The sequence below is a fragment of the Manis javanica genome, chromosome 1 (assembly GCF_040802235.1).
Source record: "Manis javanica isolate MJ-LG chromosome 1, MJ_LKY, whole genome shotgun sequence".
Taxonomy (NCBI): Eukaryota; Metazoa; Chordata; class Mammalia; order Pholidota; family Manidae; genus Manis; species Manis javanica.
In genome coordinates, this window is record NC_133156.1 from 234,915,990 (window position 1) to 234,942,344 (window position 26,355).

Genomic DNA, 26,355 nt, shown 5'->3' on the forward strand with positions numbered 1-26,355 from the left:
GGGAAGGGACCACACTCCCTCAAGGAGGCAACCAGACACACGTCACACCTGTGAGCTGGAACCGAAGTCCGCCAAGATGGGGAGCTGCAGGAGGCACCTGACTTCCTGGGAGGACAGGGGGTTGCTGGGACCCTGTATTCATGAAAGGCCTAAGGCAACAGGAGTTTGCCACGTTGCCAGTGAAGGAGGGCGTTGGGTGTGAGGTGACGAGAACAGGTGAACCTCAGGTGTCAGGGCACAAGGAGTCACCAGGACACACTGATGGGACAGGAGGGGCAGGGCAGGGTCGTGAAGGGCTGTGTCTGCACTTTTTCCTATGGTGACTAAGCTACTAGGCCACTACTGAGCCCCCACCTTGTGCCAGGAATTGGACACACATCACTCTAACCCCAACAGAAGTGCTGAAAGTGGTCACCAAGCAGGTCAGGATGGCAGCCTCAGGGGCTGCATGCAGCCAAAGACATTGTGGATAAAACGAGAGTTCCTGTGGCCAGTATTCTCCCCTGGCCCTGGTTGACTAGCTCACTGCACACCTGTGGGCAATACATGGCTATTGACTCTATATAAAGAGCTCCTCCCAGTGCTCTGGGCACAACACGGTGGCAGGGCTGCAAGGCTGCAGGAGAACAGAGCAGAGCATGAGGCTGGAGTGGTGGCAGCACCGAGGACAGAGGCCCAGAGGACGGCTGTGCGGACAGAGGGGTCCAGAGGCAGAGATCGGCTTGCTGCCTGCAGACTCGTTCTGAGTGAACGGGATTCTAGTGACTGACCTGCCACCTGGAAATAAAGCTAAGTATATCCCTTTCACCCCAAGAACGTTTTGCTATCAATTTCTTTGGTCACACTGAATCCATAGTGAACTTGCCCAGGGCTGAAACCCATTGGCAAGACAATTGGCAAAAGTTGGCAGGGTTCAGTGTTGACCAAGGAAAAAGACAAGCTGCCCTTATGGAAGGGGTGCTTCAGCGGGCTGCCCCTGTGAATAGGAAAACGATGGATCGTCCCCCAATGGGTATGTGGTCTGAGGTGGCTTGCCTCCTAGAGGACTGGGCCCCACCCCAGGACTGGAGGCAAGTGGAGGTGCCACCTGAGGCTGTAGGAGTGGCCCTTGGTATAAGTAGATCCTTTGAGAAGCAGCGTGCCCGTGAGGCAGTGGGGACTGTGGGCTAGCTGCTTCTCACAGTATTAAAAAGGTCTACAGAAGAGACCCAAGAAAGGGCGGCATGAGAACACGAGCCACAAACCTCTATGGGTTCCCTGAGGAAGGAGATGGCCTCGATGCAAGAGGTGGCACGAGAACGTCAGCTGCACAGCATTGAGCTGAAGGTAAGAGAGCTTCTAAAGACTGAGCTGCCATTGCTGTGAGGCACTGTAGCAGAGGAGGCACTCGGGGGAGGGGAGAGAAAGGGGCCATCAGCCCCAAAAATGGAGGAGCTGGGGAAGGATGAAGGGGTGGTGCCGGAGGCACTGGCCCCAACTGTATTGAAAGCATGCCCAGTGGTTGTAAAGAAAATAAAGACCCAGCAGCTGAAAGTCCCCCCAGGAGAGGAGCAGCCCCTCCCCGGGTCGGGGGGCACTCTGTGGTCCACCCCTATACTCAGGCTGAGCTGGTGGGTTTGGGCTCCCGGTTTAGGCAGAAGCCCTCGGAGTCAATATCAGCTTGGCTCCTGTGTCTGTGGGACTTGGGGGTGGATGGAATTGTTCTGTTGGGATCAGAGATCGGAACGCTGTCTTCCCTGACAGTGCAGCCCACCTTGAGGCAGCGATTACAAAATGTGAGGTGACACATACAGTAGCTGAAGCAACAAGAACCTGGAAAGAAAGAAGACCTTTACAGGAGGAATTTGAGGGGCCCCGTGTGGGTTACGAGGACCCAGTTGTGGGTTGACTTAATATGGGCAGGAGCAGATGGAAGGAAATTAGACGGGAAGCCAAATAGGATCTTACTGGAGATATTGCATCAGCTGAAACCAGAGCAGCAGTTCCAGCCATTAAGACCAAAGAGGCAGAGGTCAGACAGAGCCACGAGTCCGGCCTGTGTGTCTGCAGGACTTTTTGCTGGAGAGGCTGGAGAACAATGTTTGAGCTTCCTCGCACAGGGACCATTGCAGAGGACTAAGGGCACATAGACTGAGAGGAGAGAATCCTGGAGGGGTGGAGTGTGGATAAAATGAGAGTTCCTGGGGCCAGGATTCTCCCCTGGCCCTGGCTGACTAGCTCACTGCACACCTGTGGGCAATATATGGCTGTTGACTTTATATAAAGAGCTCCGCCCAGTGCTCTGGGCGTGACACAGTGGCAGGGCCGCAAGGCTGCAGGAGAGCAGAGCAGAGGCTGGAGTGGGGGCAGTGCCGAGGACAGAGGCCCAGAGGACGGCTGTGTGGGACGGCTGTGCAGAGAGGCCCAGAGGACAGCTGCGTGGGATGGCTGTGTGGATAGAGGGGCCCAGAGGCAGAGACCGGCTTGCTGCCTGCAGACTCGCTCTGAGTGAACGGGATTCTAGTGACTGACCTGCCACCTGGAAGTAAAGTTGGGTATAACCCTTTCACCCCAAGAACGTTTTGCTGTCAATTTCTTTGGTCACATTGAATCCATAGTGAACTTGCCCGGGGCTGAAACCCATGGGCAAGGCAGACATTCATGCACTGGGAGTTCCTAGGGCTGGTGTGGAATGGAGGGGGTCTTTGGGGGACAGAACCAGGGGCGAGTGTGGGAGAGAAGGCACAGTAAGAGGGACCAGAGCTCTGGGAGCAGAGTGGGGAGGGTTGACTCACAAGGGGACAAGGCCACAGACCATGAGGGAGGCTCAGGGATGCCAGGATTTCCCGGCTGGGTGACTGGCTGGAGGGAGACAGTCATTAGCCAGGCAGCCACAAAAGGGGCAGTGTGGGGTGGGGCAGAGGGGAGAGGAGACACGCTCAGCTCAGGACAGGCTAGGGTTTGACACACAGGTGGGCAAGTCCCCCAAGGGCAGACGGAAGTGCAGTGGGCTCAGAGAAGGGACGTGGCCTGCTGGCAGAGCTGGCAGCACACGGAAGCCCAGAAGGGCCTTAAAATAAGGACAATGCAGCTGCTGATAATAACTGTTAAGGCAGATGGCATTTACAGGTCATTTACCTTAGCCAGGACACATGAATTACTTCACTTAACTGGCAACCCTATTAAATCCTATTATCTCTGTTTTAGAGATGAGGAAACTGGCCCAGCATAAGTTACTTAACCGCCACCATGAAATGAGACAATGAACGAGAGCACCCGGAGCACCATGCTTCCTTCCCGGCCCCGTCCAAGGGGAGCCCTGCTGCCAGGGCCTGTGTCCCTGGGGGAAGAGGCACCAGGGCTCCATCGCACCCAGGAAAAGCCCAGGTGAGGACACAGCAGAGGAAGCAGCCCTGCCGGCACCCTGATCTCAGACCTCCAGCCGTCAGAACCGTGAGTGAGAAGCGCCTGTTGCTTAGGTGTTTTGTTACGGCAACCTGAGCAGACCAATGCAGATTTTGGTATTAATCTGGTACTAATATGAATTTGTGTGCCACATATGATGCGCAAATGACTTTGTAGGAAGGGTCCAGGCCTGGGAGGAACTGAATTACCAGCAGGATAACAGCAGGGGGTGTGGTCAGAGGCAGAAGCAGGAGGTCTTGAGGGATCCTCCTGGCGCCACAGCAGTTGTCAGGCCCACTTAGTGAAGCTGTGGGCCAGGCACAGGCAGGCCGCACCCCGAGATGCACATGCCCACGGGCAGGAACCGTCTTGAGTCCTATGGGCCAGCCCCTGGTGGTAGTGCCAGCCAGATCTCTCCCTTCTCCTGCCACCTCTGCCACCTCCGGCACACCACAGGGACACCAGCACCCATGCCAAGCTGCCCTGTCTCTCACTGCTGCTTTTCCTTCAGCATCCAGGCAGAGGCCAGCCCCGGAGAGCCATCCCACCATCCATCCCCCTGCCAGCCTGAGCCCACGGGCACTTGCCTGCTCCTTTACGACAAGGATGCTGGGTGATCACCCCTGATTCCCTTGCCTTCAGACTCCCTGAGGACAGCTACTGCCTCTGGGCCCACAGAGCCCATCACAGTGCCCAGCACAGCGCAGGTGCTCGTCCAGGACTCTCCCTGATAACCCCGGTCATTGTACTAACTTGCACCTCTGGGCTGCCTAGAAGAGACACATTTCAGACTGAGCTCTTGTTTCCCTGTGTTTCACAAATTCCAAGGCCTTTAAGGCATTCAGATAAAAAAGAATGTGTCCCTGTTTCCACTAGAAGAACTCCTGTCATTCCTTTAAGACTCAGCCCACCTCCTTGGGGTTGTCTCCACTGCCATCGCAGCATGTGGACTGCTGTGCATCTGTACCCCAGGCCACAAGCTCTTGGAAGGCATCATCTCTGAATGCCTGGCACCCAGCATAGTGCAGGGCACCCAACAGCAATGTGGGAGTGTCCAGTGAAGGAAGGAGAAAGGGAGGAAGGCAGGGAGGCCACACAGACCTCCCTGCAGAAACCTTAAGAAACCTCTGCTTCGTGAGTGTGACCTCCCCTCCTCCCCCACCTCCGAGCACCAGCTCCAGCTCCAGCCACAGGCCCTTGCCCCAGGTCACACACCCAAGGGCAGCCCTGCCCCCACAGTGCCTTTGGTGAGAACACGGCTCAGGAAGTGCAGTCCCTGGACCCCCCAGCATCCCTGGTGCCGTGTCCCGCCATCTGCCTGCTCAGGAAACAACAGGCCTCTCTCCCCTCCCTTGACTGGAGTCAGAGAAGCCTGGTTTTGGAGGGAGCAATTCAGGTCTTGGATTGATGGCCTGTGAGGTCCCACCCTGACCCAGGCAGGCTCACTGTGAGTCAAAACACACTACACAGGCAGCACCTCTTAGACAACAATGATCTCATCTGAGATTCAAAACAAGGCCTTCCCAGCAGGCAGCAGAACGAAGGACCTGTGGCCACGTGGTCTTCAGCCTGTCACCCAGTCAGCCAGAGGGGCCTTCGGGTGTTTATGACCGCTGCGCACCTCCCAGGGCCCAGGGCAGACAACGGCGTATCTGCTCCACTCCTACTGCGATCAAACGCATCTACATCCTCCCATTCTCAAAGCTCAGCTACACGCAAGGGACATATGAAGACAAAAGATGCCCAGACAAGGCGAAGAGCTTATAAAGGGATTTTAAATCCATTAATGGGTGAGAAGCCCGAGACCCAGACAGGTGACCTGCCAAGGTCACAAAGCATGTTGTCCAGCAGGACCAAGTCTGAGCACTGCGAGGCCGGTGCTGGTGCTCCACACATCGTCACCCTGACTTCCGGGGTGTTCCCTGGAGGACTTCGGAGTAAAATCCCACCTGCTGGGGGCAACACTGAGTTTCTCCAGTTAACCATCAATCATTAGTTCAGGTGGGTACTCTGCAGAAGAAAAAGAGGTCCCCCCAGATAACACGGGGGAAGCCTGAGCCACATGAAGTTTGAAAAGGTCTCTTGCTGCGATACTTTTCAGAACCTTCACTATGCTAGCATTTGTTATGGCTGTTCAGGGTCGGCCCTGGGCGCGGCCCCTTGACCTTTGTTTGCACGAGGCTGGTGCTCAGAACAAGCTTCAGCAGCTCTAGCCTTGGAGGTCATGGGGACCAATTCTCAAGAGGTCTAGAGATAAGGAAACACGTTATACAAACAAACAAAGCTGAATTTCCTCCTCCCGAGAAGAGAGGTGCCATCTGCAGAGGGAATGGAGACGGTGGAGTAATTGCATCTAATTTTAAGTGATGTGGATTTTGAGTGGAATGTAAGCATTCTCACTAAAGTAAACAGCACTTCAACGTGAGCTCGAATCCTTGTGCCCTCAAGTCCAGGTTTCTCCGTAGAGAAGCAGCACTCTGCCTCAAGTCTGCTCTTCTCTAGGGCCCTACAAGTAACCTGCTGGGAAATAAGATCCGGCGATCAACTTAAAATAATGTTTTATTAGCTCAGCCGGAATTCTCAGTGTAACAAACAGATTGCTTTTGGGATGGCATTTTGGTAACTTCCCATCTGTAAAGATTTATTTTGGTCCTGAAAGGATTTGCTGGCTTTAATTCTACCAGTTTGAGCAGATTGGACAAAACCCCACAAATGTCTCCTTTGAACACTGAAACTGGGAATGGCCTCCTTGGGCACAGGGACTCCCCAAGGAGGCTCAGGAGAGGAAGGCTCCTTGTATGAATGAACCCCAGCATGGCCACACAAAGCTCAGCCTGGCATTTCAGCTGCCAGCGACTGCAAAACAGCCAGCCTTGAAGAGCAGGCAGGAAGATGTTGGGGACAGCCATCAAGGCAAGGGGCAGACTGCAAACCCGAAGGTGCAGAAGTCTGTCTTGAATTCCACAGCCAAAGCATTCCCCGTTCCAGGAGGCATGCAGCACTGCAGGGGAGATGTGAGAAAACAGCAAAGGAATAAAATAGGTGTTATCTGTGTCATATGGATATAGTGACCAAGCTCCGAGGTTGTCACTTGAGGAATCCATCGTAACCTGATCACTGTACCCCTACAACCAGACTGAGATTCCACCTTCCTAGGGACATGCAGGCATCACACTGAGCAGACACACGGCAAACAGTGCAGAACCTACTCTTTAAACATTTCATTTTCTCCTTCAAACCTGCAATGTAATAAGGTGAAGTTATTCAGCCACATTAACATGCAAAGCCAGGTTTGGTGTTGGCAGTATGAACATTTCCATGTGTCAATTTCAACAAATAAAAGCCTTTCCCAAGAGGGAAAAGCATGAATTTATAACAAATGATACAGTAAATATAGGATATATACTCTCATTTTCCATATATATGAATGCATAGAGTGACAGGTTTAATTACCTCTACAGATAATTAAACCTAATAACCTAATTCTTAAGTTTTCAAAGTCTCAAAGTTTCTAGTTTCCAATTAAATACCTAATTCAAAGTTTGTCTTGCCCACTACAAGTGCACTTAAATTGTATGTTCACAATGAATGGACCAAAATATTGTTGGAATCTAGAGATTTATCCTAGCAGCAGGGGAGGCAGAAATTCCAAATTTATGAACATGCTACACAGTGTGTTTTTGGTGTCTATTTACTGGGCAATTTAAGACTTAAGTTTGAGGCATTCCTCAGCACAGAAGGCATTTCTCAACCTTGTTCGGGGAAGGATAAATCGGTTGGGCGTGCTGGAATTTTCCATGCGGGATAGAGTGGAGGCTGACAGGGAAGGAGGGCGGCCCAACCAACCATTAGAGCTCACTGAACCCATCTTCACTTCCAGTTTCACTGAGGAGTTCAGCTTCAGGTGAAATGCCAGATCCTTCAGAAATGTGGCAGCAGGACTATACACTGCCGGGGGCATGCCTGCAAAATAGCAGGGCTGTTGAGCTACAAGCATGTGTAGCCTTTGTCTGACATGTCAATTCAGAGCCTCCATGGGGCCCGTATCGATTCAGCTGCTGTGTGGCCACAGCCAGGGCTCCAGATGGGCTGAGAAAGCACTGGAATAAGAAGACGCTGGTGACCTACCTCCGTTGGCCAGGAGGTTCTCCTGAACCTTCCCCTTTGCGTCTTCCATGACTTCTACCACACTCTGAGCCATTCTCTTTATGAGGCTTTGGGAAGAGAACAAAAGGCCGTTTAGAACAGGGAACTGCCCTCAGAATACTCACAGAATGCTGGGGGGAAAGGGGGTGGGCACCACCCTTGGGGGAAGAATTTGGCAGTGTCCATGAAGAGACTTAAAATGTTAATAGCCTCTGAACCAGTATTTCCACTTCTGGGAAACTATCTTAAGGAAATAGGACAAACAGAAAAAGCTTTCTGAATAAAAAGATGTTCTCCACAGTGCTGTTGCTGACAGCAAAAAAACTGGAAACCACTGGAAAGTTCGACAATAGGGGATTGTTTAAGTAAATGATGGTATATTCAACTGAGGGATTATTAGGCAGCCACTGAAAAGAGAGTTTACAAAGAATTTCTAATACTGTGGAACAAGGCATGTATTATGATGTTACATGGGAAAAAACAAGATAAAAACATATACGGACAGCATGGCTGCAGCTTTGTGAAAATGTTCTTCCAATTTTACACATTTTCTATTATAATCCAATCCTGCTTTTAAAATTACAAAATTGAAACTTTTTAAGCCTCCAGAAAAATATACCAAAGGCTTCAGAAAGTCTGAGAAAACAGGAGCCAGGTAGATGGTTTGGAGGCAGGAGGACTCAGACTCGCAGGGCTCCGCTGGTCTCCCGGAGCCTCAGTTCTCTTATCTCTAAGATGCGGGTCATACTCATTTTGCAGGATTATTATAAATGTTAATGTAACTAATCAGGCACCAAGCATCCAGTAAGCAGTGTCACTCCTGGCGGCTGAGCAATTAGAGGTCTAATTGGAAAACATGCCAAGCTAGGACGAAAGTCAGAAAGTTCTGATGAGCCCAGGTTTTGCGTCAGGCCCTCTCCCCGCGCTCTCCCGCCCCAGTGGGGGGACAGTGTCAGCAGGGAGGGTGGTCAGGCCACTGGATTCCAAATGGGGAACACGGGGCCTGGTCTTCTGTTGTCAGGCACTGACCAGGTTGGCCACTCAGCCTGGAGGCCAGGGGGCTTGGGCCAAAACGGAGGCAGGGGAGGGCTCAGGAAGGCCCCAGATAAAAGGAAGAAGGGAAGAGAGGGAGGCGAGAAGCAATTTGTTTCCCTATCAAAGTAATGTGTGTTCATGATCAAAAGCTGAAAAACCGAAGTATAAATACACATTCTGGTATGTTTCTAAAAACTTAACACTCCCATGGTTGATGTGAGTTGAGATTTTCTTTTGCTAACACCTACCATGCGGTGGTGTCTTCCAAGTGCCAAACATTCTTGGATTAAGTGAGATACCAGTCAAATTTCCAAAGATGGGTATTACCAAATTTACAGATGGAGAAACTGAGCCCCAGAGAAGTTGCACCCCCAACCACCCAGTCCAGCTGTGGACTCCAGGGCTCTCGGCCACTGGGCTGCACTGCTGTCTCTGCAGTCCCTGTGGCCCATCCTGGGCTTGAATGTCCACCAATGTGTTAGCAGTTCTTAGCATAGTAGTTCTGCATCCTACTATCATAACTTGGGCAAATTACTTAGCCAGCCTCATCCTGCGTACTTAACTACGAGATGGGGATGACATGGCTCACATCACAGCTTTTTTGCTCTTCGTAGGGTTTGGGGCAATGCATGGAAAGTGCCAGGTCCCGGGGAGGTTGTGGCTGATCTCAGCTGTGCTCTCCTGTTCTCCGCAGCCTGGGGGACCGGGTCCCTACTCTCTGCCTCTGGCTCAAGGGCACTAGGCAGAACAGAAGTGGTGGAGGGGTGGGGGCGGTGAGACTGGTTGCTTCCCAGTTCCATTAAACTCTTATCAACTCCAGCCGAGGGGCGGCAGCGTCCCTCCATCTGCCTGCCTGGGTTCCCATCCCACCCCTGCTGGTTCTCCTGCTGCCCACGGACAATGGTATTTCCCTTTATAAACGGACTCTCCTCTCTCTTATCTGTTAGGATCCCGACTCAGTACATTCCTTCGTGCATTCATTCACTCATTCAGCAAATTCCATGTTAAGCAACTGTGTGCCAAGCCCTGTTCATAGAGCTAGGAACATAGAAACTGGGAACAAAACAGAGTCCCTGCTCTCAGGGGGCTTTATGCTAATGCTGTCAACGGTTCCTCTCACCATCATTGCAAGGGTACATGTCTCTTATTACTATGTCCTCTGTAATCCTCGAGTAATTCCTTGTTTACATGAAGGGAGTGGTAACTCCAGCCCCCACCATAACACCCGGTGCACAGCCACTGCCCAGGAAATGTTTGTTGAATGAGAAAAGGAACTCTGGCCCTCCGTAGCACCTAAAATAACACACATACTTCCTTCCTAATCGACCTAAAAACAGAATCCAGTCATTCTGTTAATGACTCTTCACTGCTCACAGTTCTGTCCTCTATGAAGTTAACTATGTCAAGGGTGGCCCTCAGGTGCGTACGCCAGCATGGGACATCTCAGAATAACCTGGTCTGACGACTGCTGGAAAAGTCACTTACTGAACATTAACACAAATGGAACTGACCTAGCTGTGATCATTGACAGTCATCAGTAAACTGTAGTATTACTGAATCACCATTTTTTCTCATTGGAAAGAATCTCATTGTTTGTATGCTGTTCTCAGTTTACTTCTTTCACTTCACAGCTCGAGTGAGCACCCCCTCATATCAGACAAGAGCTCTCTCCTTCCTTGCCTCTATTGCACAGTATATCCTTGCATGGCTGTATCATAACTAATTCTACTAGTGGACATTTGGGTTGTTTCTGCTGTGATAGGATGTTGCAATAATACACGTATTATGCCATTTGTGCAGGTACAGAGGTAGAAGAGATTGTTAAAGAGTAACTAGTGAGCTAAAGGGTGCAACAGACAGGCCAGACTACCCTCCGAATATACAGAGCAGAGCCAGTGTACATTCCTCCCAACAATAGATGAGAAAGCCTGCTTCCCTACACCCTTGCCAACATTAGGTATCACGAATCTTTTATATCTCTGCCAATCTGATAGCTGAAAAATTATATCTCAGTGTTGCTCTGATTTGCATCTCTTTGATCACCAGTGAGGCTGACCATCTTTTCATAGGTTTATTGACTCTAAATGGCTGTTTTCTCTGAATAGTGTATTCATATCCTTTATGGGTTTTACTGACTGACGCATTTATGTTTCAGGGACTCAATTCTTATAGGTAACATCTCCATTTTAAAGATGAAAAATTAAGACTTAGCAAAAGTCACCTATACAGAGTAACAAGTGTCAGAGCAGAAACTGGTCCCAAGTCTACATGACTCCAGAAGCCAAACCCTTCATTGCGCTTCAATGCCCTTCAATGCTGGTCTAAACTAAACCCTGCCTCCTTCCTCTAAAATGCTTGGCAAAAATGTGTTCTGGTCCATAAGGAAAGATCTATAAATCATATTTTTAATTTAAAAAATTGCAAACAGTAGGTAATCTTGATTGCAGTGTTGCTTAAATTGATGTAGCCAACAAAACACATCAGTCTGTTTGCTTAAGACATGTACATTTCACTGTATGTGAATTTAAACATTTTTTTTTTACTGCAGATCCTATATTAACCCAGTGACCAAAGTTAACATCACTAGTAGTGGGAGAGATGGGCAACATGTATCTCCTGATATGATGGGTTGAGAAGATCACGATGTCATTTCTATGGTATTCCTGTCAAAAGTGTGTAACCTGAATACAGTCATGAGGAAACATCAAATGAATTCAAGCGAAGGTGTATTTTACAAAATAACTGGCCTGGACTCAACAGTCAATGTCATAAAGGTCAACGGTAGTCTGAATAACTGTTCCAGTTTAGAGGCTAAAGAGACATGACAATTAATTGTAAGAGCCAGGAAGTCATCTCAATGTTTATCATTTTCTAAGAAAATACGAGATTTTCTTTTGTTATGAAGGACACTGTTGAGATGATTGGTGATAGACAAGTAAAACCAGTAGATTAAATAATGTTATTCCTGATTTTGATCATTGCACTAAGGTTCTCTAAGAGAATGTCCTTGTTTTTAGGAAATGCACTTTAAGGTGTTTAGAAGTAAAGGAATGTCACAACTGAAGCTCACTGTTGGAAGACTTGATAAAAAAGCAAGAGAGAAGAGAAAGTAGATGTGGTAAAGGGAATATGGGAATTGTAATAGTCTCAACTTTTCTGGAACTTTGAAATTAGCTCCAAATAAACTATTTAAAATGTTTAACCATGTACAGTATATAATTCCACTAAAAAATTATATATTAGTGTATACCTAAATGAGAATCCTGAAAGAAAAAATGCCAAGTATTACTGGTTACATGGGACAAGAATAGGGACTTTCCCTTTCTATGTATTTCTGTAATGCATGTTTGAATTAAGACACCATCTTACTTTTGTAAGATGAAAATAAAAGGAGCAAAATAAATAATAAAAAATTAATGAATAATAATTAAATAAAAGAATAATACTAAATAACAATAAACATCATAGCATTATTTACAATAGCCAAAAGATGGAAGCAGTCTGAGTGTCTGTCAATGGAAAAATGGATAAACAAAATGTGACTTATCCACCCATGGCTTTTCCAGCCTTAAAAGAAAGGAAATTCTGACACTACAACATGGATGAAGCTTGATGTCATTATTCTAAGTGAAATAACCAGTCACAAAAAGACACATAGTCTGTGATTCCATTTATATGAAGTACCTAGGGTCAAATTCATAGAAACAGAAAGTAGAGTAGTAGATTCCAGGAGCTGAGGGAGGTGGGAGGAGTTAGTGTGTAATGGGTTAATAGAGTTTCAGTTTTGCAAGATGAAAGAGTTCTGGAGATGGAAGGTAATGATTGCACAACAATGTGAATGTACTTACTGCCACTTAACTATACTTAAAAATGGTTCAAATGGTAATAAGTAGGAGAGAATTCTGTAATGATGAAGGAGTCACAAGCACCAGGAATCTGTCTCCCCACCTAGACAAAAATTGTACTGGCAGAATCTGCCTGATGTAACTATTTTGGAACTCTGGAACTACTGAAGGCTTACAACTTTCCAAGGCTGGCACTATAAACTGCAGTTAATTTGTGTCAAATTTAGCTCTTAGCACAGAGCAGCAACCCCCCTCCACTGCTCGGCTGCAGGGCTGGAAGCTGTGTCTTCTTGGAGTAGCTCGCACACAATTTGCAGGAGTCAGTGGGAAAATGGACCCTGTCCTTACAAATTTTGAGGCTCTGTGCTCTGATCGCTGCTTCTGGTCCCAGAGGTGTAGACTAAGAGGTGGGCCATGTGGTTGCAGTCCCCCTCCCTCACTGCTGCACAACCCTCTTCCTTCAGCAACAGTGACTGCCAAAGAACTTAAAGGGCCAGTGCTCTTTTTCCTCCCTTCATTTTTCTCTTTATCCCACGTTGGAAGCTAGACATTACGATTAGGGCATTCAAAAACAACTATGCATATGGGGAAAATGAGAAAGATTCAGAGAAGATCCAAGGAGACATTAAGGTTATACCACAGGCTGATCCTCAGCACAGAGACAGCCTACAACAATCAAAAAAAAAAAAAAAGGCAAAACAATAACCAAAAACAGCAAATCCTGGGGAAGGAGAATATGATTTCCAGAGTTACCACATTACTGGATTCAAATGTCCAGTGTTCAACAAAAAAAACACACAGGCATACAAAAAAACAGGAAAGTATGGCCATTCAAAGGAAAAAAAATAAATCAACAGAAACTGTCCCTGAAAAAGAACTGATGGCAGATCTACCAGACAAAGACTTTAAAACAACTGTCTCAAAGATGCCCAAAAACTAAAGTAAGGTGTAGACAAAGTTAAGAAGTATGAATAAAATGGAAATATCAATAAAGAGATAGAAAACCTAAAAATGAGCCAAAAGGAAATTCTGGAGCTAGAAAGTACAATAACTGAAATGAAAATTTCACTAGAGAGATTCAAAGGCAGATTTAAGCCAAAAGAAAGACTCAGCCAACCTGAGGATAGGACAATGGAGATGACTGAGTCTAAGGAACAGAAAGAAAGAAGACAGAAGAAAAATGAGCAGAGCCTAAGGGGCCCATGGACACCATAACATGGACCCACATACTCACTGTGGCAGCCCTGGAAGGAGTGGTAGAGAGGGGAAGGGGCAGGGAGAATATCTGAAGAAAGGAGAACAAAGCTGAAGGACTCACACTTCCTGATTTCAAAATTTACTACAAATCTACAATAATCAAAATGGTGTGACACTGGCAGAAAGACAGACATCTAGACCAATGGAACAGAATATAGACCCCAGAAATAAACCCTCATATATATGGTCAAATGATTTTTGACAAAGGTTGCCAACACCATGCAGTTGTTTTAACAAATGGTGCCCTGAACACTGAACATCTTTTATCATTCATCAAAGAATGGAGTTGGACCCCCACCCAGCACCATATCTAAAAATTAACTCAAAATGGATCAAAGACTTAATGTAAGACCTAAACCTATAAAACTCCTCAAATAAAACATAAGACAAAAGCTTCATGACATTGGATTAGGCAACAATTTCTTTGATAGGGCACCAAAAGCACAGGCAATAACAACAAAAACAGACAAAGGGAGAAGATGAAAATTTTACAACTTTGTGCATCAAAATCAGTATCAAAAGAATAAAAAGGCATTTCAGAATGAAAGAAAATATTTGTAAATTATCTATCTAGTAAGAGATTAATATCTAGACTACACAGAAAACTCCTAAAACTCAACAACATAAAAACAAATAACTCTGTTCAAAAATGGGCATAGGACTTGAACAGACATCTCTCCATAGAAGATACAAACAGCCAATAAGCACATGAAGAGATGCTCAAAATACTAGTGAGCATTAATGATGAGGAGGCCTGGAAACATGCAGAACAACCACCAGTGACCCCTGAACATTAGGATAAGAGCTCAACTTCACACTTGCTGTGAAGTATCATTTTTCACTCATCAGATAGCATATATATTAAAAGGGATTTGTCATTTCAGCACGGACAAGTACTCTGGGGAACAGGAATACCAATGCCCTGGTGATAAGGGGTGTCAGCTGGTACTGCATTACTGGAGAGTATTTTCAGAATATCCATCGAACGTTTTTAACACAGAGATATTTTTGCCCAGCAATTTCACTTCTAGGAACTGACCTTTCTGATACACTGGCTGCTGTGCATGAAACCATGTATACAAGGATGTGTAATGTGGCATGAGCAGAGGCCGTCTCAGTGTTATCAACAGGGGACCCAGCCTGAATGATCAAGTGGTCACCGAGAAGTCTCTACAAAAGCGATGAGGGAGGCCTTCTGTGGATTCCACGAAAAGCTCTACATCTTGGAGTAAAGGGGAAAAAGCAAGAAGTAAATAGTGTCTATGGTTATTGCATTTCTTTAAAACTAAAAATGCACATTTGTATTATGCATAGAAAAGTCTATAGATTGGCACTACATTGTTGAAATGGTGCCCTTTGAGGAATGAGATTTGGGTTCTAAAATAACCAGCATGTTATTAATAAAAAAGCAAAAATGATAATGCAAATAAACAAAGCACTAAGGAAATGAAGGGATAAGTCAAGAGCAGGCTACCTGGCTTTCAGGCCATTAAGATTTCTTTCAAATAAACCACAGTCAAATGGGGAGCCCCAAGGGGAAAAGCTGAGAGAGCTGGGGGTGGGAGAGGTGGGTGCACGACCCCTGGGTGAAGTGGAGCAGGTAGGGAAGTGAGAAGTGGGGAGGCCTTCAGGAACTGGGCAGGCAAAAGCCCAGCGTGCGATGGAGTCAGGAAGGAAGGGCTTCCTGGGGCCTGCTGTGCAGTGAAAATACTGTTTTTCCTTCCTGCAAACACTAAGGGGCACCTCTCAGCACCTCTGGTTTCTGGACCCTGGGCTCCAAGGGGGGCCTGCACTCCCTGCCTCTTGGGGTGTAAGATGGCTTAAGAGCCAAAAGCACAGCCACCCAGGTGCTCCTGTGATCTCTGGATACCTCCTCTCCTCCTGAGATCTCTGGACACCACCTCTCCTCCTGAGATCTCTGCCCACCTCCTCTCCTCCTGAGATCTCTGGACACCTCCTCTCCTCCTGAGATCTCTGCCCACCTCCTCTCCTCCTGAGATCTCTGGACACCTCCTCTCCTCCTGAGATCTCTGCCCACCTCCTCTCCTCCTGAGATCTCTGGACACCTCCTCTCCTCCTGAGATCTCTGGACACCTCCTCTCCTCCTGAGATCTCTGGACACCTCCTCTCCTCCTGAGATCTCTGCCCACCTCCTCTCCTCCTGAGATCTCTGGACACCTCCTCTCCTCCTGAGATCTCTGGACACCTCCTCTCCTCCTGAGATCTCTGGACACCTCCTCTCCTCCTGAGTTCTCTGGATACCTCCTCTCCTCCTGCAGTCCCAAACTCATCTGCCAGTCCAGCATGCAGGGCCCCAGGGCTCTTCCGGGCCTGGGTGTGGTTGTGGGGGACAGCTAGGCAGGTTTCTCAAAGCCTCCTGACCTCAGCAGGAATGCCACCCCAGCTAGAGGATGCAGAGGCCAGGGCTGATCTCCGCTCACCTGATCCCCTACCCCAGCGCCCAAGCACACAGGAGATTCTTCCTGAAAGGTGTCTCAACTGCAACCTGGCACAGCAAAGCTTGGTGTGCTTCCCCTTCCACCGTACACCCCTGTGGGCCCAGCTTTCATCAGGGCACCCGCCCCAGCAGGGAGCTCTGCTTGGTGGGAGGGAGGCCTGGGTCTCCTGCACCCAGTTCTCTTGTGGAGAGAGCGTGCACATCAGGTTCTGAGGTCCTGGGTGCAAGTCTAGACCACATGAAAGAGAGGGCTTCCTTTTCCCTGTTTTTTTCTGGACAATTCAGGCAAAAGCAGGCTGAGGTTTGTCTGGTTTTTAGAAAGTACCCTGAGCCTGGGAGGAGAGGGCCAGCAGGTGACAGGAAGGATTTTGAAGCAAGAGTAACAATAGCTTTTATCTAGTGAGCTGTCCTCAGTCTCAGAAAGGCACTTGCGTGGATATACGTGAAACCTCAGGACAAAGGAGGTGAGAAAACCGAGGCTCAGAGAGGTCAATAAACTTGCCTGAGGTCCCTTCGCTGGTGGCTACAGCATCAGTAGTACCAACCCCCATAACTGTATCTAATGCAACCTCCATGCGTTACGCAGCTGCCCTCAGCACACCAGGGGCCCAGGTGACTCTCTCTGCAAAACCCTAGGCACACTCCATCGTACCAACTGTCCTCAGTGTCTCGATGGAGGGGCCACAACAGGTCCCGCTTCCATCCGCAGCCACATGGGAGCCCTGTGAGGTGAGGCCCAGAAGGTTCCACAGAGCTGGTGACTCACAGAGGCCCTGGGCTCCCACCCCTTTCTCTCTGCTTCCTCCTTGGCCAAGGGACAATAAAATCAATGTGCCCTGTAGCAAAGGCATCAGGAAAATGTGACTAGAGAGCAATTCAGTGACTTTCTTTTTAGACAAAGATCCAGTGAGGCCTCTGGGAGATTCCCCACTCTGAGGGGCTCTGGCCCCCCAGACACCATGCTTTGAATTCTGGCTTTGCTTCTCAGAAACTGGAAATTGCAATAATGGACTGCTATTTCCTTCTTTAAAGGGATCCCCCTCCACATACTGCTTGTAGAGCCACTCATCAAAATTACCCATCACTCAAAACAGAATTTGCTTTGGTCAAGTTGGCCTGACACAGTCTGGTTCACCCACATCATGGCAGAGTGATTCTTGGTCCTCTTCAAAGGCCAGTCTACCCTCAGAGAAAGTTTGCCCCCTGTGGGCATGGCCAAGGAAGGCTCCTCTTTCTGAAGTTTTCCTGAAATGCTCTGGCGTCCCACAGGCTTTTAGGACTAGCGGGGGTAGTGCCCTGAGCATCTGGATTGGAAAGGAGCAAGACACGTTTGTTTAAGTCCTGCAGAGTCTGCCAGAAGGTCAATCCGCCAAGCAGCCAAGTGCCTAACAGCTGGTGCCCCATTCACACGGAGCTGCCCCTGCCCTGCACACAGGGGAGGAGCGCCCCCAGGGTTGTGCAGCCTGCAGCCCACTCCAGGGGATGGATGGACAAAGGCAGTGACAAGTACATAACAACAGCGGAACTACAGATGGCTGGGAAGCACCTGAAAATATGTTTACTCCTGCTGCTAATCCAAGAAATACACAGTAAAACAATCCCACATCATTTTCATGTTGCCAGGTAAATGGACAAAGTTTTTGAAAGGCAATAAATTGACAAGGGTGTGATGAAACAGCACTTCCTTGCACCTCACTGGAAAACAATTTAGCAATATGTACAAACAGCTTTAAACATGTCTGTATCCTTTGAACCAGTAATTCCACTTTTGGAAATGCAACTTTAGGAGAAAACTAAAAATGCAGACAAAGATTTACACAAAGATGTTCATCAAGATGTTAATAATAATAGAATGAAGTAGGTGTTTTATTACCATAAAAAATAAAATGAAATAAGCCCTCCCCACACTAATAAAATCCTTAACATTAGAGTCACGCTTAGGAAGTGTGACTGTAATATAACTTGCCCACCCAGAGCCACACGTGGGGTCCCAGCTGGAAGAGCCTTTGAGACCAAGGAGAGGTGGGGTTGCCCCAGGTCACACAGCTCCCTGGCAGCTGATCAGGGCAGAATCAAGGATTCGCTGTTCCCTGCCTCAATTTTAGAATACTGAATTGGATTTAATAACACCCTTGTCTGTCCAGCCTCGCCTTTCTCCAAGCAGGGGACCCTTCCTGTGCCAGCCTTCGGGAGCCAGTCAGTATCCCGAGCCTGGACGCTACTCGCCCTTTCTAACAGCCCAAGTTCCCCTCCTCCAGGCATGTCACCCCTAACAAACAGAAGTCAGAGTTGGTGTTTTCTGCACTCAACAAAACATATGGTGTCCGTTAGGTGCTGGCAGCGTCCCAAGGAGATGGCCATGGGCAAGCGGACCGTGACTGCTGCCCTCACAGGGCTTCCAATCACAACCTTCCCGTACTGCATCAGTTGTCACCAAGAGCGTGGCTTCCTCATCGGGGTACTCCACGAAACAAAGACATCTCTGGACATGTATTAACTGTGCCATCACCAGCTCCTGGAAAACACACAGGTGTCCAGATGATGCTGGCTGGCTGGACAAGTGCCTTAAGATATGAAGCAGGACACGGTCCTGTCTCCCTCAGAGCCAGTACGTCCCCAGCATTCCTGCTTCACTCACATGTCATCCAGGATTGAGATGCCTCATCTCCCAGAATGTGAACTTTTCCAAGAGTGAGAATTTTCTTTAAAAAAAAATCTCAGTATTCCCTATGTCTACAAAACAGTACATATTCAATGCCACTGCAATACCAAGCTTAGTCCAAGGCTAGAGGACCCTGGGCCCATGCTTTAGGGGGTACTAACGTCGCCTTCCTCCAGGCCACATCCATCCCAGTGGGTCAGGCGCGCGATCCAAAGGCCGGAGAGTCAGAAGGCATGTGTGCGCCCGCACTCCGCGTGTCCAGGCCCCCAGCTGCCTCAGTAGAGAGGTACTTACCCAAAGGAAAGAAAATACGTCAGTACAAAGATGGTATATGGATGTTTGTAACAGCTTTCTTTTTAATAGTCTGAAACTGGAAACCAACTCAATGTCCCTCAACAGGTGAATAAACAGACTGTGGCTCACCCATAGAACAGTACTACTCGGCAGTAAAAACTGACAATATACACACAACAACACAGATAAATCTCAAATAATGATGTGGAATGAAAAAACAGATGGAAAAAAGAATGCATACTGTATCATTCCATTTATATAAACATTTTTAAAAATGCAAACAATCATATTGAAAGCAGATCAGTTTTGAAGGAGGTGCGGGAAGAAATTGATTACAAAGGAGCACAAGAAAATTTGGGGGGATAATGGGTATGTTCATTATCTTGACTGTGGTGATAGTTTTACAGATGTATGTATGTCAAAACTCACCAAACTGTACACTTTAAAAATTTGCCACTTATTTCATGTCTAAGTAAAGCTGTTCTTTACAAATCCTAAACTCACTGAGAGAACATTTCTACCTGTCAGGTTTATAAAAATCCCAAATTTGACAACACACTTTGTGAGAAAGGTCGTGGGGAAATGATAACTGTCCTCCATGGCTGTAAAAATGCAAAATGGTCAAAGCTGAGTAATCTGGCAACATCCATCAAAAATTACAAAGGCATATGACCCTTGGACCCAGCAATTTGCTTCTGAAAATTTACCCTGCAGGTACCCACACGCTGCACACTTACACGTGCACAGTAATGATGCCAGTGGAGAGTGTATTCCGCAGCACTGTTGGTAAGAGCCTCCTTCCCCATACAGGTAAATAAGCCAAGTGTCCATCTCTGGGCACCTCCCCCTCAGGGAATGCGAGATATTTAAACAGCTAGAAAGCTGCAGATGTGCCAGGCCGAGAAATCTCCCCAGGACATGACTGTTAGGTGCAGAAGCGGCCAGATGCAAAAGTGGATTACTACTTTGTGTTTAAGAAAGGGAAGAAATCCAAATATACACTGGCATTTCCTTGAGTTGCATAAAGCAGCACCAGAAATTTATCCACACACTTAGATAAGTGGTCTCCTAAGTGCGGGGCATGGGAAGGGCAGGATGGGAGATGGTGAAAGGGAGATTCTCATGGTTTTTATCTTTAATGCATGTGAATGTACTACCTGTTCAGGAAAAAAAAACTCTATTATAAACTTCTAAATATACATTTAGAGTCCCCAGTCTTAAGATCATCTTCCTAGAAGTATGCTGGATTAAACAAGATAATGGCTGTGTAAAATGCTTATTGAACCATAGCAACATTCCTCAAAGTCTTAAGGCCCCCTGCCTCAGGAACACCCTAAGTCCCCACTTAAAATGCAGATTCCTAGACCCTACCCCAGATGCACCCAATCAGAATCCCTGGATGCAGTGCCCAAGGACACTTTTTTTTTTAAAGCTCCCCAGGATGTCACATGGGCAATAAGAGGAGGCCCACTACAGTGAGGTGATGGGTATGTATTCAGCAAGTATTTATTCAGCTCCCACTCTGAGCCAGGCATTGCTGTAGGAGCTGTTTTCTTGGGGCTTATATTGCATAAGAGACAAAGACAAACATGAGAAGTATTAAATAGTGCTGTGTGGAAGGCGAGGATTAAACCAGGGCGAACCCGAGGGACTAGGTGGCTGCTAGTCTGGAGAAACTTCTGGAGGAGGTGTCAGTTAAACTGAGACACAGATGACAAGAAGGAGCCCACCCTGCAAGGGCCAGAGGGCCAAGTTGTGTACCTGACACAGAGCAGGATGCAGTCAGGGAGGTGGGAGGGTGAGCGGGCCATGAAGCGGGATGCCCACGACTCAACCAGTTAGGGACCTAGGAGCCAGGGTCAAGAGTATGGATTCTATACTGAGGGCATTGGAAAGCCCCAGGAGGGCTTCCAGCAAGAAAGTCATGGGATTTGGTGTTTCTAAAAGGTAAATCTGCCTGCTGCATGGAGTGTGGATGTAAAGCGAGCAGGGAGATGGGTTAGGGGTTTGTGGCAAGAACACAGGAATGAAATGAAGGTCAAGTGCTGGGCGTGCTGAGAAGGACAGAGAGGGGTGGGTTTTGGAGGTGGAGCCCCGGGGCTCGTCCTCCCTGGAGTCTCAAGTGGACCGTCCGCCAGGAAGGACATGCCCAGACAGCCCACCTGGGCAGCAGGTGCTCGGGCCCAGGGAGCCAGTGACTGAGGTGGGCAAACCCACAGAAGAGGAGGGCGTACACAATAGAGCTGTCTGTTGAGAATGGTGTTAACTTAAGACATGGGGCCAATGCACAGACAGAACCATTTAAAGTTACCCCTTAAGTTCTTGAAAATATGGACAGTCTCAGCAGCTGCCATCTCCTAGGGCGTGAAGAGCTGACAGAGGGCCAGGTGGACGCGACTGCGTCCCAGGAGCTGGCTGAGAGCTGAGATGGAAGCGCCTTACTCTACATTTGACCCCCACGGGATTACTGTGTGGTCTGGCAACGTTGCTCCAGGCTGGCCCTTACCACACACCCTCCAACATTCCTTCCTTCCCTGCTGGCTGGACTTCTGGTTTGGTGAGAGCTGCTGCGAGCTTGGGGAAGGGGGCCGTCGGGTACTGAGTCACCTGAGGCAAAGCAGAGACTGTCCCCGTATGGCCTGAAGAAGGGACGAAAGCAGGGCCAACGGGAGGAGCAGGCAGACCAGGTTAAGGCCTGACACTCAGGCTACGTGACCCTTGCACAAGTAGCTTAACTCTGTGAGGGGCAATAATCTCATCTGCAACAGGTCAAGGGGCTGTGGTAAAGTGTTTGTGGGCAAATGGAGAGATGGAAATATAGTGCCTGGCACACGATGGGTGATCAATAAATGGCAGCCACTAAAACAGGGGGGCAACAAATCTCAGGTGGTATGGAACTCAAGACAAAGTAACAGAAACAGAAGCATAGGCAACATCAAGTGGCAAGCCATATAATTTTATAATTACAATTATAAAAAATTATAATTGCCATAGCCTCATGCATCCAGTAAGAGTAGCACAGTGCATAAGGTATAAAAACATGGACTTGGTAGATATGAAAAATATTGACAATGTTGCTCCAGTGAACATGTGTCAACGCTATACAATGAAAACAAGAGAATACACCCATCCCAGGTATCCAGGAAACACCGAGAAAAAGCAGCCATCTGCCTTGTCACAGAAACTTCAAGTTCCCAACAGTAGAAATAGGACTCATTTCCTTCTCTAATGACAAAGCAAGAGGGTTAGAAGTGAAACACAAAAACAGAAACAATAAAAAAATCTCTACCTTCCAGAAATTCTTTTCAAAAGCATAAAGAATTGACAGAATATCTAGAAAAAAAGGACAATGAAAATCCCACATGTCCGAAGTTATGTAATAGACAGAAAAATGGGTCACCTTAAGCATTACAGAATGAAACAAAAAATAAAATAAATGAACTAAGCATAGAACTCAGTACATTTTACAGAAAAGCGAGAAAATAAAGCAAGAGGAAGAAAATGGGGATAAATGTAGAAATTAAAAAATGAAAAATCAGAAAAGTGATAAAACTGAATTTTAAAAATCGGGAAAAAAGCTGCTTCTATTGAAGAGTAAACTAGGTAAGCCACTAGATAAGCCTAATGAAGAAAACCAAACACCAAAAAATGAGAAGTTAACAGAGATAATTATACAGTGCACAAAAATACTTGTTGGTAGATGCTATACAAATAACCTGGAAAAGTTGATGAAATGGATTATTTTCTAGGAAAACAAAATGTACCAAAAACAATATACCTCTTCAACCAAAGAGAAAACTAAGAGACCAATAACACTGGAAAATTCTGTGAATTCTGTGAATAAAACTACTCCTAAAAATGTAGCAAGCAATAGGTCACAATGACACATTTTAAAACTTCCAGAAACTGATCATCTTGTTACCATTTAAAGCAGTTGCTCTCAGTCACAGAGCCAGGACAAACATCAGTGTCCCCTGGAAATGGGTAGAAATGCAGATTCTCAGGCCCTGCCTCAGACCTGTTGAATCAGAAATTCTAGAGGTGAAGCCCAGTCACCTGTTTTAACAGATCTTCCAGATAATTCTGATGTACACTACAGTTTGGGAGCCACAGATTTAAAAGTGTTCAGTGTGATATTCCAAGTGCAGTCTGCAGACCAGCAGCACTAGTATAACTGGGGAGCTTGGAAGAAAAGCAGAATCCTGGGCTGAGCTCAGCCCTGGAGTCAGAATCTGCAGTTTATCAAGATCCCCAGGGAATTCATTTGTGCCCTTGAGGAGCCCTGCCTAGAACTCTAGCCCAGCACTGCCCAACAGAAATAAAATTGAGCCATATATGTAAAGTTTTCCAGTAGACACTTTAAAAAACATAAGTGAAATTAATTTTAATAATATACTTTATGCCATCCACTATCCAAAATATTATTTCAACAGGTAACTGACATAAAAAATTAATGATGGAAATAGTTTACGTTCTTTCTCTTCTACTAGATCTTTGAAATCTGGTGGCTGTTTTATACATTATATATCTCACTTCAAACTAGCCACATCTCCAGTGCTCAAAGGTCCCATGTGGCTAGCGGATGCCGTGTTGAATGGTGTAGAGAGGATGGAGAAAGAAGGGAAACTTCCAAGCTCTTTCCTCAAAGCCATCATCTTTCTTAGGCTGACGTGGCTTTCAAGTTCTGTGCCCTCACACAATAGACCAATCTTAAGATTGTGGCTAAGAATGAGGGCTCTGGAGCCAGACTCCAGGGCCTTGGTGGGTCATGAAGTTAATATGTGAAAATCCCTGTTTATAAACAATAAGCATTTAGAGAAAAGATCTCATTTCTAATAGCAATAAAATAGAAAAATATAATATTTGGGGGGAAAAAATCACTAAGATACTGTGCGGGGTCTTTATTGAATAAAACATTAAAGGTTCACTAGAGGAACAAAAAAAGAGAATCAATTGAAAGATGAACTGTGCTCATAGAAATACTCAACATGGTAACAATGTTAATTCCCCCTAAATCCCAAATGAATAACCAATAGGATCTTTGCACCAACCATGTGATAGTGTGCTGTCCTGGGATATATCTAAAAAAGATTTAAAAAAAGAACCTATTTGTGCTTAGTAGATATCTCAAAATAAGATCTTCCAGACTTGTAAGTATTTGGGCTGAATCAGGAATGTATATAAGTGTGTGGATATTTTTTGTTTTGTTTTACCAGCAGGAACCACACCAAAGCCTAATAATGGTCTCCTACTGGGAGAAGGACAAGAGTTAAAGTGGAGCTTTCTATCTTCTTTTTGTACCTTTTCACACCATTTGATTTTTCTAAATGTGTAACTATATTGCATTTTTTAAATGTCAATGATAATTACCTGAGCCATGAGTAAGACATAAGTCTTTTTTAAATGAGACATTTAAAAATGTCTATATTTAAAATACACTATTAAGTGTTGTCATAAATAATAACAATGATTGATTGTTGAACCTGGATCGAGGGTCTATTCCTCCTTCTGGGAGCTTCTCTCTGGAACATGATTAGATCTCTAAAGGCCTGTGCAGCTCTAACATCCCAGGATTCTTTCATGCACTCACCCATTCAGCTGGTCACTGAGGGCCTACAATGCTCTAAGTGCTGAGGGTCTAACCTTCGGTCCAGCTAGGAAGATGGATGTTAATCCAACAATCCCACATGAAAATGTGCCAGTCCACTGGGGTCAGTGCTATGAAGGGGATGCACTCGGTGGTAGAGGAGAGGGTAAGCAGCAGATATGAAGGCAGTGGGGGCAGAGGGAGAGTCTGGGGGTGTCAGATGAGCAGGTGTTAACGGGGGTAGATTGAAACAGTCATTACAGAGGGTGGGAGAACAGCAAACACACACTGGGACTGCCAAGGAGCTTTGAGGAGTCAAGAAACCACACGGCAGTAACAGGCGTCCAATCGGCATTTATCTAATGAATTGAGGAAATGCCACACAGCTTGGGTAACCTTTTTAAAATGATAATTTGTTTCCCTCTAGGATGCCCTTAGAAGAACAACTCCCTGAGCTCTGCATCACTAAGCAGACATCCACACCCACATATGTAATCTTTGGTCAGCCAACCCTCAGTCAACTTCATGGAACTACATGGGTAAAGAAAAGCCACTGGCTAGTCCACAAGGCAGTAATGCACTCAGGGACAAGGGACAGCCACCAGTGTACCACAGGATCCCATGAGGTTTATCTCAATGCCCAAGCACCTGTGAAATGTAATATTTCAACCATCAACAGGCTAAGATACTGTGAAAGGACTCAAATATTGAAAAAAAGTGGGGGTGCGGGGGAGATACGTTTTTAAAGATAGAATCATTTGGTTTCTTAAATTTTCATGATCTACAGTGTAAACAGAGGGTAAATTAACAAAGGCAGCATAGGGAAATAAATCAAAAATAAAGGGAGGGCTCCAGTAAGCAAAACCTGCCTTCCAGCTACATGGAAAAACACTCTAGTGCTCTGAGTAAATAAATAATAAAAGGATGTGGAAACAATACACCTGGAAAACTCTTGTCCCTCCTCTGTTCTCCTGGCCAGAAGCAGTGCTGACAGGTTTTTGCTGCCTGGGTTTACATACCCAACTAGCATTTACTTATCTAATAACATTCTTTGCAAAGAATTAGGTAGTGCATTCAAAAAAGCTGGCACCTGTCTCCATTTGTATTTTTCTAGTATATCTCATTATTTCACCCCAAGCTTCAGCATTAATTCCTATAACAGAGTACCCTGACCCATGGACTAGACAAATGCTAGGAATAAGAATTTGGAGGTGCTCAGACCACACCCTTTTCCTTTTCACCCTGATAGGAAGGCTCTTGAGAATCTATACCGACAAAGAAACATAAAACAACGCATAGTGATTTTCAACCTTACCACACCTAGCTGCTTTTTCTAAAAAGCCTTTTGATTCAGATAGATCCTATATTTCACAATTATAGCTGTAACCTTCATATTTTTTCTTAAACATATGCTATGCCACCATCACAAGTAAATTGTGCAACAAATAGGTACAGAGCAAAACACTGATATTTACTGAAACAAACAAAAGAAACAAAAGTAGAAATAATAATGATCCAGTATCACAGAAGAGTAGAGCCACAGGGGCCTTTTGCTGAATAAGAGGCTAAAGGGCTTTCACTAGGGAAGATGACATCACAGAAGGGTCTGGAAGGTCTAGAATGGCCTAGAAAGATAAAAAGACAACTGGCTGTCACTTCAGTAGGCCTGGGAACAGTTAACACTTGT

The 26,355-nt window shown here is 46.5% G+C and overlaps 1 protein-coding gene and 1 long non-coding RNA gene across 22 annotated transcripts in view; one reads left to right on the top strand and one right to left on the bottom strand.

Moving 5' to 3' along the window:
- Positions 1-26,355, bottom strand: part of ATP6V1C2 (ATPase H+ transporting V1 subunit C2) — a 48,357-nt gene that overhangs the window by 16,805 nt on the left and 5,197 nt on the right. For 13 of the 20 annotated variants that reach the window (XR_012122736.1, XR_012122720.1, XM_073216596.1 and 10 more), the window contains 2 exons: positions 7,513-7,598; positions 6,594-6,623 (listed from right to left, as the gene is read on the bottom strand). Coding sequence is in view for 18 of the 20 variants with exons in the window: in XM_073216596.1 (XP_073072697.1) it covers positions 6,594-6,623; positions 7,513-7,598 (116 nt within the window). In the remaining 2 variants the exon portion in view is untranslated. Of the gene's footprint in view, positions 1-6,593; positions 6,624-7,512; positions 7,599-14,706; positions 14,890-26,355 lie in introns of all 20 variants that reach the window. The other 7 variants (XM_073216600.1, XM_073216623.1, XM_073216598.1 and 4 more) reach the window with 3 other exon arrangements.
- LOC140844442 (uncharacterized) lies at positions 1,196-13,334 on the top strand. 2 transcript variants are annotated; one of them, XR_012122746.1, is made up of 3 exons: positions 1,196-1,326; positions 3,187-3,432; positions 11,583-13,334. It is a non-coding gene; the product is annotated as an uncharacterized lncRNA (long non-coding RNA). The 2 variants fall into 2 exon arrangements; XR_012122745.1 differs by lacking the exon at positions 11,583-13,334 and adding an exon at positions 11,114-11,194.